Source organism: Lepisosteus platostomus, chromosome 3, assembly GCF_059453375.1.
Source record: "Lepisosteus platostomus isolate fLepPlt1 chromosome 3, fLepPlt1.hap1, whole genome shotgun sequence".
NCBI lineage: Eukaryota > Metazoa > Chordata > Actinopteri > Semionotiformes > Lepisosteidae > Lepisosteus > Lepisosteus platostomus.
Window position 1 is genome coordinate 23,440,757 of NC_142613.1, and position 17,732 is coordinate 23,458,488.

Below are 17,732 nucleotides of genomic sequence, written 5' to 3' on the forward strand. Positions count from 1 at the left end.
ATTGATTAATTGTTTAACCCAAATTATACAATTTTTGACCCAATTTTCAATGATCAAGGTTTTATTTTTAATTTATATATATATATCTGTTATTCAAAATGGTAAATCTATTAGGGGACTGCCGATTCCAACGTTAAAACGTTACATTGCTCAATCATTGCATTGTGCTCGATGTTTTCTGCCTTATCCATGTAACTTTTCTTAGGCTCATCATTTGATTCGTTGAGTCTGCGCTTGAGCGCTAAGGCGGTTTGGCTCCACGCGGGTCATACATTGTGATCTGTGATTGTTACAGCTCAGTAAAAATACAGCTGCAAAATTTAATAAGCGGGCGATATGGCGGATTCACAAGAGGAGAAGCTGTACAAAGCCGAATACGCTAAAAGTGGTCGAGCTTCTTGCAAGAAATGCAAAGACAATATCGCAAAAGATTCTCTCCGGATGGCTATAATGGTGCAGGTAAAGCACGTAATTTGCATTCTTTGATACGAGGAAGAAAGAAGTTTGTTTATATGTAGTTCATGCATATATTAACGCAGCAAAGAACCATCAGAATGAAAAAATACATTCGATCCTGTGATAATTCGATGGAGTATGCATCATTAACTGATAGGCCGTAATTGGGATTTATTTACATTGCAACTCAAGTGATGGAGTAAACGGTGTCTGCGTTTGAGACCAACCATGTTTCTTGAAACATTCCCTCTTGGTGCACGATTGGTGCATAAAGCATAAGGTTTTATAGTCTGTCTTCAAACGGCTCGAAATTGAAATTGAACTATTGTAATGTTTAAAAAGCATTGATTGTAAAAATAGGGCATGTAATTCGGTTTCAAGCATGCATGAGATAATGACCATAGTAAGTAAGCAGTGTTTTCGTGAATAGTTTCCCTTACATTTAGCAACCATTATCAATAGTATTAATTTGTACTTTTTAGTAACTTTATTTTGAATCCGTAAACGAAGTAACAAGATAAACAACTGTTTTGATTTCATTAATGATGCAGTACCAGCTCATACAGTACATTATCAGTAATCATTTTCACTTAATTAATGTTCCTTTAAACTCAGACATGAGTGATTGTATTGCTTTTGCAAATGTTGTGTTACAGCCAAGGAAAATACTTAATTCACATGTTGTACAGAATCCACAGAATCGATGCAGTATGTAATTTCGTTTTCCAGACCGTTGTGTGCTGAGGTTGTACAGCAAGAAGAATCAAAATATCTTAAATGAGGCCCACTGATTTGTTTTGACTCAAGCGCAAGGTATTGATAATCGGAGTAAATGATCGGTGATGTAACGGGATGTAATAGCCCTTGCTATGGAGTCTGATGAACATCTTCATTTTTCTGTAGCGGTAATGTTACTCTTATGGCTGCAGACCAAAGCTTGTGATTTAACTACTGGATATTTAGTGTTTTGGATTCGAGTACAGGAAGTACAAGAAAAATTGCACCTTCAAACTCTTAGTTAACGAAAAACATCTTCATCTGTAGCTTTTCCGGTTGTTTCATCTACGTCCCAAACATTGCAGTGCAACTTCTTTGTAGTAAATGTTATCGTAAATGAGTAGTTTTATAAATGTGATTACGAATCCGACACGTTTAAATCGTTTTTTAAATTTGTGATGTCTGAGTTTTGTTAAAGAGGGAGTCCTGAAGGACACAAAGCAGGCTCTTTCTGTAAATTCGCTGACATTACAGCGATCTTCTAACTTATTAATGTGATATCAGCGTTAAAATAGACATTTCTTTGTTTCATACCCTTATTTAGGGTATGTTAAGAAACATTACAACAATACTGACGATATTGATGTGATGCTATCAAAAGCAATCTGTTCTCCATAATATGGAAAATAAAATGGAGTATTGAAACACTTGAACCACCCCCCCACCCCCAAGAAACCTTAATATAGCTTCTATGTTGGTCTCTTGATTGCCCTGCACCACCCTTTTAAGTGATTTAGGGGTAACGACAAATGATACATGCCTTTCTGCAGGACCATAATGTTTCCAAAATGTCAGGTTTCAGCAGTTTTTGACTGGAGGGTGACCCCTGTGGCTTACGAGGCACACGTAAACCTACAGTGTTGTGCAGAGCTGCAGTCCTCTATCACAGTGGTTCTCAAACCTTTTGGACCAAGTACCACTCCTGATGAAAGCAAAGCAAAAGCAAAGTACCACCTACAAGTCATCTTCTCATAGGAACCACAGAAAACCTCAATGACCAACATGAGTGCGTGCACACACAAATAGCCCTAAGCACTTACCATTTAAGTGAGAGGGGTGAGCCTGTTTAATCAAGCAAAGCCTTGCAATGTCAGGGACGAGGGCAGTGAGCTTCGAACGCAGATCTGGCTCAGCATCCATTTTTTTGCGGTACTTTGCCTTGATTGCAGTGAGAGCGGAGAAGCCTTTCTCACAAAGGTACAGTGCCTTGCGAAAGTATTCGGCCCCCTTGAACTTTTCAACCTTTTGCCACATTTCAGGCTTCAAACATAAAGATATAAATTTTTTATTTTATGTGAAGAATCGCCAACAAGTGGGACACAATTGTGAAGTGGAACGAAATCTATTGGATTTTTGAAACTTTTTTAACTAATAAAAAAATGAAAAGTGGGGCGTGCAAAATTATTCGGCCCCTTTACTTTCAGTGCAGCAAACTCACTCCAGAAGTTCAGCGAGGATCTCTGAATGATCCAATGTTGTCCTAAATGACTGATGGTGATAAATAGAATATGTAGCTGCCCATTTCATTACAAATCACACTTAATGGACGTTAATTAATTGGTCAAGCCTTGTTACAATTCACAAGTTTTACATCAGCGATTAAGACCGATTTTACACCCCTCAGGCATTTTCTTGACTGCCAAGGCCTCGCGGTGGATGCTGCAGTGCGTCCTCTTCATATCTGGATCAACCTCTCTAATTCGTGAAACTACACCACTGTGCCGTCTTGTCGTCGCTCTAGCACCGTTCATTCAGAAGCTGAAATATGTGCTCTCCTGTAGTTCTTATTGGTAGCGGCTTACAGAACAGAAAGATCAGTACTCTTGGTGTCTATTCCTTTCAGCCATGACATAACACTTGATTTTTGCAAGGTATTTATTTTCTATCAGTTGTTCTGTTGGCGAATGTGGTGCTGTTGGATATTTTTTTTCCCCGTTTCTCTTAAAAGTCAGAAGGCCGTCTCAGAAGTTAAAAAGTTTTGATTTCATGCACATGGGAGCGAAACACAGAGATGCTCGGGGTATTTTTCTCAAATGAGAAAAACAGTACTTAAATATTTTTCTGTTATCCATCACGCTTTCCTTTGCTTACAAGATTGGCATTGTTCCAAAACCACGCACATTCTCCTAACTCCCTGTTTGCTAAAGATAACTTCTTTTAATACAATTGGTCACTTAGGTTCATAGCACGCATTCCTATACAATGGTATAGAATTACATAGTAGCTCTTGTGTCCACTCAAGTATTAGCGCGCGCTGTATCTTGTTCCATTGTGGTTTAACCTGTAGATGACAGTGTGAGAAAGATTCACTGTCCTCTTGTACAAACTATGTAGTACATGGATATAAAGGGTAGAGTGGTACCTGTAATAAGTTATTATATTAAGTAATTATATTGGAATTTGTTTTGAGAATTTAATTGCTTGTGATTGCGCCATTAAATAAATTGCCTCTAGATCGTCTATAGCCAGTTTCAGAAACCATGTTATGTGATGTTTGATTTGTCATTAACAGTTCTGAAGCTGTTAGTTTGGTCATTGGTCATAAATCATAATCTTCATCAGTGACTGTTGAGTTGATCGCTGGAAATTTTTTTTTGAGTAACAGCAATTACTAGCTGTTTGGCCTACTAGTTTCGTTAAATTAGAAAACTGGATTGTTTTGGTTAACTCGTAATTTGTATTTGGTACAGTCCTTATGTGAATAAGTTTGACTATGTTCAAAGACTGTCTATCATAAAATAAAAGTTTCCTTTAGAAAGGAATATATAAAACTGGGTTGGCCTAAATCTCAGTGCTAAATGTGTCTCCTAATCACCTTGAATCCTCATTTCATTGCTAAGATTGTGGTTGTCAGTTTGAAGGGTTTTGTAAGTATAGTTTAAGGAATACTTAAATCACATCCTCTCCTTTGTGTACTAACAGTTAATGGTCTAATGTCAAATTAGGATCAATGTGCATTGATCTGAAACAGAAAGTACATATCCTTACAATTCTGTGGTTTTACATATTAAGACATATCTGAGCTTCATAGAGTTCTCACCAAGAACAGAAGATAAATCTAACCTCATGTGATAGATTATATGTAACAATTTTACTTTGTCACCAATATTCAGTAACTTTGTGTGAAAATGTAAGTGCACTCTGTGATTCAGTAATATGTGGAACCCCCTTTAGCAGCAGTAGCTTGAAGTAAAACATTTTGTAAGAGTTTATCAGTCTTTCACATTACCTAGGAGGAATTCTGGCCCACTGCTCCTTACAAAATTGCATCAGCTCGGTGATGTTTGAGGGCATTAATTTATGTCCCACCACAGTATCTTGCTAAACCAGAATCCTGAATATTTTCGCTGTCCTATTGCATTATCCACTTTCAACTAAGCTTTAGCTGTTGGACACATAGTCTCACATTTTCCTTTAGAATGCGATGATATAGAGAGTATGGAAGCCCGTTTCCGCCAGGGAGTAAAAAAAAAACGGGCTATGGTATCTCAGAATTCCGACTTAGCAACTCAGAATTCCGACTTAGCAACTCAGAATTCCGACTTAGTAACTCAGAATTCCGACTTTATATCTCACATTTGCGACTTTGAAATAGCCATATTTCATTGTCTGTCCTTTTGTTATTGTAACGGATTCGGGTTCTAGGGAATCTGCCCTCGCCGCTCCCACCCTAGTTCGTGCCTCACTGCATTGGTTCGAACCCAGGTCTTGCCAGCTGAGCTAAAGAACACTTTCTTTAACCCCGGCGGCCAGCATCCTTGTTATGCGCAGGGGAGGGTGGTGTCGTCACCACACTGCAACCAGTTCGTACAACCTGTATGTCGGCCGTTCCGTTACACTATTTTCATGAATCGTACAGGATCATAGGATCTATAAGCCTGAAGACTTGTCTTGTACAGTGCCCTGATAAAAATCAAATTAATTTCACTAATTTTTATAGAATCCCATTTCCGCCAGTGAGGCTTCCATAGTACCCGGATGGAATAGTGCACGGTGGGCTTTTTAAAAATAGTTTTTATTTACGGAGACAGAATATGAAATAAGATACAGAAATAGGCACTTCACATCCAGAGGAATTCACAATTATAAAAGCTGAAACATACTTTTTACGTATTTCCATTGTATGTCCTTTTTTACTTAAAAAAGAAGGTCTTTAGCTCAGCTGGCAAGACCTGGGTTCGGGCCAGTGCAGCGAGGCACGAACTAGGGTGGGAGTGGCGAGGGCACATGCCCTAGAACCCGAATCCGTTACAATAACAAAAGGACAGACAATGAAATATGGGCTATTTTGAAGTCGCAATTCTGAGTTGCTAAGTCGCAATTCTGAGATACCATAGCACGTTTTTTTTTTTTACTCCCTGGCGGAAACGGGCTTCCATAAGAGAGGAATTCATGGTTGACTCAATGATTGTGAGGCTTCCAGGTCCTGAAGCTGCAAAGCAGATCCAAACCAATACCCCCCAACATCATGCTGATGGGTGATGTGAGGTACTTGTGGTGATGTGCAGTGTTTAGTTTTCACCAAACATGTCATTTTCCATTACAGCCATTCATCTCCACTTTGGCCTCATCTGTCCAGAGGACATTGTTCTGTTAGTCTTGTGCTGTTTTACAAACTTTAGCCATTCAACAATGTTCTTTTTGGAGAGAAGGTTTTTTTTATGGATACCCTTCCACGAAAAACTGGTCTTGTTCAGTCACACCCTAATGGCCGAATCATGAACTAACGTTTACTGTATGACAGAAGCCTGTAGATCCTTGGATATAGCTGTGGGATTCACGGTCTCAAGGAGCATCATACGGTCTGATCTTTGGGGTGAATTTCTGGGATGATCACTCCTGGGTATACTGGCAACTGTCTTGAACTTTCTCCATTTGTAATTATTTCTCACTGTGGAATAATGGACCCCACATTGTTAGGAAATGGATTTGTATCACCCTTACCAGAGTGATGAGCAGCAATGATTATTTCTCTGAGACCATAACAGATATCTTTTGACCTGGGCATGATGTTAACTCTAACGTGAATGCACCAGTCCAATCTGACAGTTTCTGATTTTATATACAGATTCTGATTTTTTTTTTAAATAAATAAATGACAGAGTAAAACTTGTGTGTGTTAGCTGTCACATGAGGTTACATTAATACTGTGAGGGCTTGGTGAGGTCTAGGTAAAAACTATAGAGACTTAAGAGGGTTTACTTTCACTTTCACATCAATGTACCTCCATTTTGTGAATTTGGTGTCTTTTCTTTTGCTTGATTCTAAATTTACATACTTAACGTGAGTTAGGCCAAAGTTTTTTGTTTTGCTTTCATCAGATTATAGCTAGATCGTTTGTTATTAGAAGTAATTTTACCACAGAGCAGAGTTTTGTTTTTCACCATCTGTTTTAAGTATTAAAATGCATGGGACGGATTTAAAAATAACAATCTTACACAATTAACTTGGCACACATTTCTTCAACTAGAAGAAAGAGGACAAGGCCACAATTTATAAAATATTGAAATAAGTTTTCTTTTCTGGTATTTTTTCTGAAACTAGTGCAAACTGTGGTGTGGTGGTTAGGTCTCTAGCTCTGGGCCCAGCCGTTTGATTCCAGACTAGGCATCCTAGTATGGCGTTTGTATGTTTCCTTTGTCATCTGTGTTACCTCTGAGTTACCTCCAGAGGTTCTGTTTTTCTCCCAACTTCCAAAGGCTAGGATAATTGGTGTCTCTAAATTGTGCTTTTGTGTGCATAGTCCTGCCTCATGCCCTGTGCTTCCAGGAAGAGTTGTGGGTTGTAGCAACACCAGCCCGTATCAGAAATATGTGACTTTTTGGCTGGATAGGTGGGTGACTGTGTGTGTTGCAAGCAGGATTTGTTGGTTTTAATGTGATTTAAACCTTCACTCTTTTTTTTACCTTCTCAGAAAATGTGTTTATTATTTTTTTCAGTCTCCCATGTTTGATGGCAAAGTCCCCCATTGGCATCACTTCTCCTGCTTCTGGCAAAGAGTATCAGTCCAGTCCCCAGGGGATATTTCGGGGTTCACAGACCTCAGATGGGAAGACCAGGAGAAGGTGAAGAAAGCCATTGAGACAGGAGGTGCAAGTTCTGGAGGTAAAAGCTCTTTCTAGAAACCTGTGCTTAAAACATTTTTGCTTAGACTACCCCCGCACTTTTCCTGTTTGTTTTGAACAAGAGACTTATTACTTTGACCAGAACCTGAAATTTCAACTTCATAAAAACAGACAAGTCACAAGGATGCAGAGGGTCTATCTGGTCAGTGCAAAGTCCACATCCTAAAACAAGTTCAGTGCTACAAAATCTTTATCATTTGCAATCAACGCAAGACATTTTTCAAAAGCAGTGATATGTATATATGTCTGTCTGTACATTGCAAATAATTTGTCTGCTTTAGAATATTTTGGAAAAGGCTTCCTTCAGTGCATCTCTACTACAGTGCTTATGATGGGATTGTGAAAGTATTGTGAATTGTGAATGTATGCAGAGGCATCTAATAAAGATTGTTACTGGCTTATTTTAAAACAATCAGTTGTACTGAAGTGTAAACAGTTCTTACTATGCTTTACATTTCAAAAGTGTGGAGGATGCATGAAGTCACAGCGAAGCTCAGCAGTGGTTTGAAATGAGTTGTAGTTTGTTACAAAAAGGGCCGGAGGTTTTTCAGGAATTGTTGTAGTTCAAGTTCAACTGTGGTTAGTCCCCGTTATTACCATGAATGGGGGTTTTGAAGCCTTTCGGTAATTGCGGAAATGTCACATAGAACAGGTGGCTTTAAATGTAAAATGTACTCTGGCCAGATCAGGAATGAGCCCGGGTCAGGATCTATAAAAGCAAAGGGTGATTCTATGTTGAAGGGCAATAGCCGGTTGCAAGGTGGACAGCTCCTGGACGCTGGAAAGTGCACATTTTAATCAGTTGTTTGAGGTCTTTTTTGTTATTAATGCACAACAAATAATACTTCAGCCGTGCTACTTTGATCATCAGATGCATTGCTGGAAAGGCAGTAACAGCAACAAAAAATAATAGATGAGCTGCTGCTTTGGTTCAGCCGTAGTCAGTAGATGGATTAGAAACTGTCACAAGAGTTATTTAAATGGGAACAACTGTAAACCTTAAATACCAGAATATTTAATGTCATTACCATTCTTCTTCAATCTAGTTCTTAGAATGAGGTAAAACTTCCTGAATGTGTCAATCTGTGCATGTTGATCATCTTACAGTTAGAACAGTAAGATGTGTGGTAATTGTCTTTGACTATACAGGAATCATTTGTTCTGTTCATCGAATAAAATAAATTACTTTGAAACCACAGCGGAAACTTGCAGAACAAATTTTCCCGTGCAAAATCAGCAATGGAGTGAATTTTTAAAAACTGTAGATGTGAGCCCTGACTGAAAATCCCCCTGCCTTTTCGCTCTGAGTGTGACATGTCACACATGAGGAGTCTGCTTTGTAACCGTTCTTATATTCTTATGTATAAAGTTCCTCTTTTACATGTAGTTTTCAAGCTTAGTAAGATGTATGCAAATGACAAGATATCTCCACCATGCTCAGTGGCAAATGGTTTAAGAAGACTTTTACTCAAGTAGAGGGCGATGATAATGTTTTGTAGTTTTCACTTCCAACTTGCGACACAATTTATTCAACATTGGATATGGATAACTGACTGGTTATAAGTCCTTAGCTCCCTTTTCAGCTTAAACACTTGAATGTTAAAATGTAAAATACTTGACTTGAGAAGTATTCTTTGCCTTATGTTTTCACTAGGATACATTTCTATAAAAAAAAAACAATAACGGCTAGTGCAATACTGAAAAGGGCAAGAGGCATTCTGAAATATTTTGTTTTTCTTTTACTCAGCAGAACATCTACTTACTAGACTAGAGAGAGAATTAAAAGAAATGGAAAGCCATTGAGTAGTTCGATAGTGATGTATTTCATGTTATTTATATATGTAGAGTATACTTATTCTCATTCTAAATAATCCGTATATTTCATGCAATTAAGCAGTAAATTTTGTGGAAAGCTGGGCTACAGTGTTTAAATGCCACTAACATTCTCCTGTACCCTGCAGGAATTTGAAGTGTTGTTTATCCTTGTGTTGCTACTATTTATTGTAGTTTCACAACATAAAGCTTAGATTAACTTGATTAATGGACAGAAACGGTGCAGAGGGCATACTACCTGTACGAAACGCCAAATCACTGGGAGAATAGTCGTATATTACAGTTTTTGTGTTGCCTATTGTTTCAGATAGCTCTTGAAAGAAGCCTGTAAAAATGTGTTTACCTTTTGACTCTCCTGTTACTTTGTGCAACAATGTTCTTTTCCTCTTAGGGGGTTGTAAAAGTGACGTGAAATGTTGTGAAGCTGGTTGCATGTGGGCTGTATAAACTCCAAGAGTGTAAAGGAAAGAGGAAACCAGAAAGCCAAAACTGAAAAGCTCTTTTGTTCTTGTAGAAATATTCACGTTGGGGGGGCGAAGCCTGAGGAAATGTGCGCAGGCTTCCTGAACTGTACCCCCAATCTTTGGCGACTACGGGATCTGTAGCCTTTATTGGCCGATACAGGCAGAGTGGGATTTGCTGACTTTCTTGCACTGAGAGGTTGTTGAAAGGAGACTTGATATTTTTTTTTTCTGTGTTTCAGGAAAGGGTGACGCAAAGGGTGGTGCCAAAGGAGAGAAGACACTGAATGATTTTGCAGTGGAATATGCAAAGTCCAACAGGAGCACCTGCAAGGGATGCAATGAGAAAATAGAGAAGGTAAAGTGTTATGAATGAATAGGCTGAGTGGCTGTTCCACAGCCTTTGTAATTCTAGTCATTTTCATTCTTGTTTTTATGATAGTTCCTGTGACATGATTGATTACTTTCACTGGTGTTTCTTCTCACTGATAAACTCGAATTTGTCATTGATTCATTTTTGGACATTTCTTCACTTTGGTGAATTATTGCTTTAGAATCCTGAAAATGCTGTAGAAGCTTTCATTTGTAAACAAGACTTCATACATCGTCAGTTACCCCTTTTACCCCAGTTACCTCAAATTTGTATTAAAATCTTACTTAATGTAGTTTGAAAAAGCCCTTGTATCTAGCCTAGTTTTAAAAAAGTACAGTAAAGTTACAAGGAATATGTCACTCCAAATTATAAGAAAACGCATGTCTGAAAGTGCCTACTTAAAGAAATATTAACTTAACAGTGAATGAAGAAGCAGTTCATACAACAAAGTGTTTTAACACCTCATTTCTTTAATGTTAACTATGAACCAGTGTTGTTTACTGGGTCAGAAATATTCACATGGATTGAGCAAATGCCAAACTTTTTTCTTGCTGTCTCATCTTATTCCTGTCGAGATGGAATTGAAATGAAATGCAATGCACTGAGAACTGTTACCTTAATGACACATTCCTACGTCTCTGTGTTGTAATTAAGCTCTATAAATCTATAAATCATGGATAGCATCATAGAGATCAATTTAAATTTCAAAGAGCGAAAGGAACATAGGGATGTGCAGTTTTGGATATTTTAGGTCAGTTCAGTTACCGGTCGGTTTTATACAAAAAAATCTGTTTTTCGTTTTTTAAGTGATAAGTATAGCAATGCTGTTAACATTGTTTTTGAAGACCATAGCATGCTGCAAAGAAAGGAAGTATTTCTAAAAAAAACCTTGTTCAAACCTGGGTATAATAATTCTGACCTACTAATGCTACATGCTGACTTCATAATTGAAAATAATATGCACTTACAATATTAAATTGCAAAAGATGCACACAGGTGCTCTGAAAGTAATCAATAAGTCAGGTATTTTACATTCTTTGGAAAAAAAACATGTATGCAGAGGCAGCTACATTACATCTAAAAATCGTTTTGCTGAAACACTAGAATTAGTGAAAGTCACAGAGATTGTTAGTGAGACAGATGACCTGTTCTCCAAACTGGTTTGTTTTGCAGGTTTCTTAAAAAAGGTAAAAACATATGGGGGAAATTGTATTATTTAAAATATATTAATGAGTATACTTGCTAACAGAATCATCATGGATTGTTTTAGTCAAAAACGCTGTGTTCTATTGACCAGGTTATTTCTTGCCACAACGACGGTTTTGTACTACATAAATTTCAAATGGTTAATTCAAAATGAACTGTGCACATTTTGGTTATAAGGATAAAGAGGACTTTTCAGTTATAGAGATTGTGTTCAATTGTAGTATCATATTTATTTTTTGCAATTTACTGGCTATATTCATTTTTATGTGCACCTCTAATTGGCATAAATTTTAATTTACATCTGCAGACATTTGTACGTAATTTATGTAATTCGCAGTGACTTTCTTTTTACACAATTTAGAGACACAATACTGCTTATTGATCACTGTCGATCAACCTTTTATCAGTGCTGTAAAGCAAGGTGTCTAAATGTCCACTTAGACTTTTGGTCAATGTTTAGTTATGGGAGAAAAACTTTTTTTTGCACAGTTAGAGATTACTTAAAAAAAAATTAAAAAGCATGATTAATTGCTGTAGAAAAAAGGCTGGTGGACTGCTTTTTAAATTGTGTATGTCAAGATATTTAATCATGTCAAGGTTTATTTATTGGAAAATTGGAAACTTGTCAAAAGCTGGCAAAACTCAATAATTCAATAAAGCAATATCCTGCACAGATTTTCTGATCAAAGTAGCCTGTGTGCCTGTGTGAGTTCTTGGTTTCCTTTCCCGAACAGGTACAGAGAATACAATACCTAAATGCCATCAAAGACAGACCGATTAAAATGACCAGTGGGAGTTCCTGTGCAATAAAAGTTGCCGATGATATCTAACTACAGAAATGTTATTGCTGCCAGACACCAAAAATCATTACAGATATTGCACACAAAAAATTGCCCATTACAAGCCCAAAACCTGAGTATGTTTCAGTTTGGTTTCAGTTTTTTTAATTAAACTGCACATCTCTAGAGGAAAGCACTGTTTTTTTTTACTGTCCTAGTTCAAGAAGAAATAAGTTCATTTATTCTTCATAGCTGTCTTGGGCTTGCATGGTATAAGTTCCGTGATAAAAAAATCTTACAATTTATGCATCCTTTACTTCTGTACCTCTTTTAACACACTTATGTTCTAATGATGTCAGTTGTGGTTTTAGTAACTTGCAGTGTTAGACACTGCTAGGAGTGAAGGTTTTCTTAGTCGATGTCTGGTTGTTTTTCAGGATCAAATCAGGGTGTCTAAGAAGACAATTGACCCAGAGAAGCCTCAGTTGGGCTTAATTGACCGCTGGTACCACACAGGCTGCTTTGTAAGCAGAAGGGAGGAACTGGATTTCAAACCTGCCTACTGCGCCTCGCAGCTTAAAGGATTCGCCGCTTTAAGAGCAGAGGATAAAGAAGAGCTGAAGAAAAGGCTGCCAGTTGTCAAGACTGAAGGGTATGTTTCTACACGTGCCTGTCTGCTTTCTTTATTTTGCTGTCTTTTCCCTGATTTCCATGATTTGCAATTTGTTCAGTGTGATATTGTGATATTTTCTCAGCACAGATCTATTGTGGTACAGGGTTAATAACAGGGGACCATTTTGCTCGTTTGTAGCTTGTTTGTTGTTACAGTAGGAATTGATCCAAGGTATGTCTGAGTATGAGCTTCGACTTCATGGCTGGACAGCTTGTTCCATATTCCCACAACTCTTTCTGTTAAAACAAAATGCCTTCTGTTCTAAATTTTCAATAGTGTCTCTTATTGATACCACGTGTGTCATCTCATTTTTTCATTTCACTTTCAAGTCTGAAAGTATCAATAGGACTGACTTCTTCAGTGACTTGGAGGTTTTTTAATATACTGTGATGTGTCATGGTAGTATTCTTTTAAAAACGAAAAGTTTAAGTTCTTCTAGCCCATCAGTGTAGAACATTCTTTGAGTTTGGGAATGGTTGTTTTTCTCTAGATTGATTCTGGAGCAGTGCAATGTGTTTTATTGCATCTTGGTCACTAGTATTGTAGTAGGCATTTTAAAGGATGTCTTAGCAGTGCAATTTTAACATTATATTCCTTAATTTCAGTTCTTTGCTTTGTAGTATATATTATAACACTGTGCTTTCCTTTTTATTGCTTCCCCACACTGTTCAGCAATTCAAATGTCTACACAGAAGGTCTTTCTCCTACGTAGCTTCTTCAAGTTCAGTCTTCCTCAGTTTGTATTTGTAGTTGATTTTGCTTCCAGCCTGTAGCACCCTGTACTTGTATAAATTAAATGTGTTCTGTCAGGTATTGGGCCAGTCCTGTATTTGATCTGTGCCCTTTTAAATTTTTTGTTGTTGTCCAGAGTCTTTGCTTATCCTTTTAGTTTGGTACTGTCTGCAAATCTAATTATGTAGATTTTTTCAGTATAAATTAGGGAAAGCAGTGGTCTTAATACATAGATGTGAAAAACGTATTATTATATATTACAAGGTTTACTTAAGATATTTGACCTGTTATGATTTGTGCTTCTGGAGCTTCGTGTTAAAAAAAATCCTTTTCCCATGACCTTTCGTAAAAGTCAACTTCTTTTAGCACTTTACAGAATTATCGTATAATTATGGTTATATACTGTAATACATATAGGTAGCCATAAGTCTGAAACATGCCCATGTAAAGGACTTGCCCATTGGCTACCTATAGTCACTGCTTGCTGGCATATTTGTCTTTTTTTCCATCATCAAACACCCTTATTGAGGGGCACGTTTTATATTAAATATTAAAATTAAGGCAATCATGGGAATGTCAGATTTGTGGAAATTTAAATTAGAATGTGACGGTTCATGCCACTTTTTTGTTTCAAGAGAAACATTTTTTGTCAGAAGCCAATACAAGAAACACACTCCTGAATTTTTACTGCTTTACTTTTAATACAACATTGATAGTTCTACCTATAGCTAAAGTATATGGTCTACAGCTTTTTTTAAATTCAAACTTAATCTGTGCACGCTAGATGATTTGAGTAAATGCATTGAAGGTCTACAGAGATAATGTATGTTATCTCATATGTTTGAATCAGCTTTTTAATGCACATCACCTTGAATTTATTTGTGCACTTGAAAAAAATCAATTCCAAAACCCCAGACACTTAAGTGTTTTAAGGTTTTAGGCAGTGATCTTACAGCATTTATCAGACATTAATATACTTTTAAAGCATGTTTGTCCTTAATTAAAATGTTATTGCTCTTAACAGTACATATTGTATCTATAGAATTGAAGTAATCTATAGAAATGAATTGCCTTCATTACTCTGCTCTCCTCCCCACTGATAGCTGATGTGTGGTGAGCGTTCTGGCGCACTATGGCTGCCGTCGCATCATCCAGGTGGATGCTGCACATTGGTGGTGGTGGAGGGGAGTCCCCATTACCTATAAAGCGCTTTGAGTGGAGTGTCCAGAAAAGTTCTATATAAGTGTAAGCAATTATAACTATTGTATAAATACTCCTTCACCCAACATCTCTGATTAGACTTGCCTGAATCAAAACATTGCATTAAGGTCCTTAGAACAGTCCTGTACAGTTTAAAACACTAATTGGGGAAGAGTATGCCAGGGATAACGGTTAGTTTTGGAACACAAAGTCTGGAATACTCTTGTGTGTCAGATTATCATAAACATTGTTCTGAGAAGGTAATCTTCCAAAATTCTATATTTGCCTACAGGCTATTGCCTGGAAATCTTAAAAAAAAACATGGAAGTGATTGTAATTCAGTTCATATTTGTGAACATTGTACTTATGAATGCACTAGAATATTCTTCTGAAAGAAAATGTAAAGTATATAATTGTAATGGTATTCTTTTGAGTGCTTTATAGTATTGTAGTATTATAGAAATGTATTGGCTTTTTTTGAGACATGTTGAAAAAGTGTATGATGGAAGGCACGAAAGATAGCTTGTCACCCTTGAGTTTATGGGGAAAAAAGGGAAATTCAACTTATTAAATTCCCTCAAACATTTTTTTCACCTATAATAAAGTAAAATAAAAATAACATAAAAGTAATGAAAAACAGTGTGTTTTGGAAATAATATTTTAGTCTAGAACATTTTCAAAAGAGTTTCAGACAATTTTTACCTTTATTTCTATAATGATCCCCATTTAGGTTGGGCCACGTGAAATGTATGAGACCTTAAAAGTGACGTCACTCTTCCACTTACACCAAACAACCAACCAACTTAGTCCTATTAGTCCTTCACACTACTTATCAAGCACTTAATTTTTTCTTCTAATCTTGTCCTGTATCTAGACAGGGCACTAGACTCATTTCTCGTACACTTAGGCGCCGTTTTAATTTTTTAATTAATTTATGTATAACTAATGATTATCACTTCTTTTTAGGAAACCACTATTTCTAACACTTCTTTGCACAATCAAATATTAATAATCAACAAAGCTCAATGTCATAATGTGACATGTGCAGAGCACTTTAAGAATAGGAGAAAAATTGTGGACGTGTCTTGAGGTTCTGAAGCTCAAACTGGAGGTTTGGTGAAATAATACGAAAATACAGAAATGTCCGCTCGGATACTCAAACTCACATGCGGTTAATTTGCGTATAGCAAGGATTTACTGTATTTCTAAATACTAAATTAAGAAAGCAAAGTTTTCATACTGGTGTTTTTGTGACCCACATTATGACTTAAAAGACAAAATTTGGGAGTGGGAAAGAAACCTTTTGGGGAAAACGCCCCCCCCCCCCCAAATTAAATCTTGTATATTCAAAGCAAAAGCACCAAAAACACAGATTTGAAGGGTTTCACAAAAAACATGCAAATATATGTTTAAATAAATGTAGAAAAACAGAAGCTTTGTTTAAAATCCAGTGTCTCAGCCTGCTTTTCCCAGGAAGAGTCGGTCAGGTCCTGTTGCCAGTGGTGGCTGGCCTGTCTTGGCCGTCTTCTGGCTCGATCACATTGCTGGAGCACAGAAAGATGGCCTTGAACGTCCTGCGGAAGGCCTTCATCTTGTAGGCGTAGAGGATGGGATTGACAGCGGAGTTGGCGTGGGAGAGGATGATGGCGGCGAGCAGCAGCGGCACCGGGATGGAGCAGTGTGGGCAGAGCAGGATGAAGCAGTTGATGATGTGCAGGGGGATCCAGCAGACCGTGAAGAGGAAGAGCACCAGGAAGAGGGAGGTGGCGGTCTTCATCTCCTTGCGGATGCTGGCGGCCCGTTTATCCTGCGACCCACCCCCCGTGACCTTGTCCGCAGCCATGCGCCGGATCTGCCGCTTCACTGTGGTGAAGATCTGGGCATAAATGAGGAACATGATGACCAGGGGGGTCAGCACACAGCCAAAGAAGTTGAAGTACACCATGTAGGTCATATCTACCACAAAGACAAAGAAGCAATAGCCCGACTCGGGGGGCGTCTTGTACCAGCCCATGAGGGGCACCAGTCCAATGAGGAAAGCCAAGATCCAGGTAATGATGATGATGAGGATTGCATTGCGAGACGTCATGATGCTGTGGTACTGGAAAGGGAGAAAAATGGCGATATAGCGTTCTATGGCTACAGCCAGCAAGCTAAAGATGGAGCTCTGGGTCAACATGATAAGCACGGAGAGCATAAGCAGGCAGAGGTACAGGTTGTGCCTGGGGATACCCACATCAGTCATTATGGCACACGGAATGGCCAGGGCTCCCACACAAATGTCTGCAAAGGCCAGTGACACCAGGAAGTAATTGGTGACCGTGCGTAGCCTCCTGTTTTTCCCCACCGCGATGCAGACAAGCACGTTCCCCACAGTGGAGAAGGCAGCAATGACAAGCTCTGCCACTGTGTACGGGATGTTGAGAGAGATGAAGACCTCTGTTGTCTGATTAGGCAGGAGGTTCTCCTGCGAAGATACAGTTGTGAATCGTTCTGAAGCATTCATGGTCTCCAGATCCAAAGAGTTGTTGAAGGAACAATTTGTCTGCTTTTAACAAGGTATTAAATTATTTTTTTCTGAAAGGAAAGAAGCAAATCTTCATTTTTGGGGGTAAACAGATGGACCATCCAGAACCTGAAAGAAATTTGGATATTAGAAGTGATAGTTTAAGAATTTTGGACATTTCAATATTTACTCTAGTTTTGCTTGACCCACATTTAAATGCATAGTACTACACATTTAAAAAGACATTCAAGAATGAAATAAAGATGTGTTGGTATTGCTAAGCGACTCATTAGGGTAGTAAGCTTATTAAAGCTTAATATTTTATTGTCTGCAAACATGTAGAATAGTATCATACTGTGCTTTTTTTATAGGCATTTTAAAAACTGCTTCTGAGAATCATGGTAGTGAAATGTGTGATTCCTTAAAGTACTGGAAAAATAATTTTCTGTTTTTTATTGTGAATTTCTCAAATATGTGTATTCTCATATGTCTAATAAACTGCATGATGTGCTTTTGTGGTGCTTGGTTGTTCTTTATCTGCAAAAGTAAAATGTTTTTTGAGGACAAAAGAAAAACTGTGTCAAAGTCAATGATACAAGGTAGTGAAATTT

The 17,732-nt window shown here is 37.8% G+C and overlaps 2 protein-coding genes across 2 annotated transcripts in view; one reads left to right on the plus strand and one right to left on the minus strand.

Moving 5' to 3' along the window:
- The first annotated feature begins 215 nt into the window (after positions 1–215).
- Positions 216–17,732, plus strand: part of parp1 (poly (ADP-ribose) polymerase 1) — a 41,907-nt gene continuing 24,390 nt past the window's right edge. The window contains exons 1-4 of the mRNA XM_088624990.1: positions 216–459; positions 7,173–7,338; positions 9,895–10,010; positions 12,448–12,662. Coding sequence (XP_088481116.1) covers positions 337–459; positions 7,173–7,338; positions 9,895–10,010; positions 12,448–12,662 — 620 coding nt within the window. The 5' untranslated portion in view covers positions 216–336. The remainder of the gene's footprint in view (positions 460–7,172; positions 7,339–9,894; positions 10,011–12,447; positions 12,663–17,732) is intronic.
- adorb1a (adenosine receptor B1a) lies at positions 15,801–17,155 on the minus strand. The gene has a single exon (XM_088624989.1). It carries the CDS (start codon positions 17,119–17,121, stop codon positions 16,099–16,101), a length of 1,023 nt encoding a protein of 340 aa, XP_088481115.1. The 5' UTR covers positions 17,122–17,155; the 3' UTR covers positions 15,801–16,098.

Excerpts from the sequence above, each read along its gene's own strand:
- adorb1a (XM_088624989.1), bottom strand. The coding sequence starts at position 17,121 with ATGAATGCTTCAGAACGATTCACAACTGTATCTTCGCAGGAGAACCTC.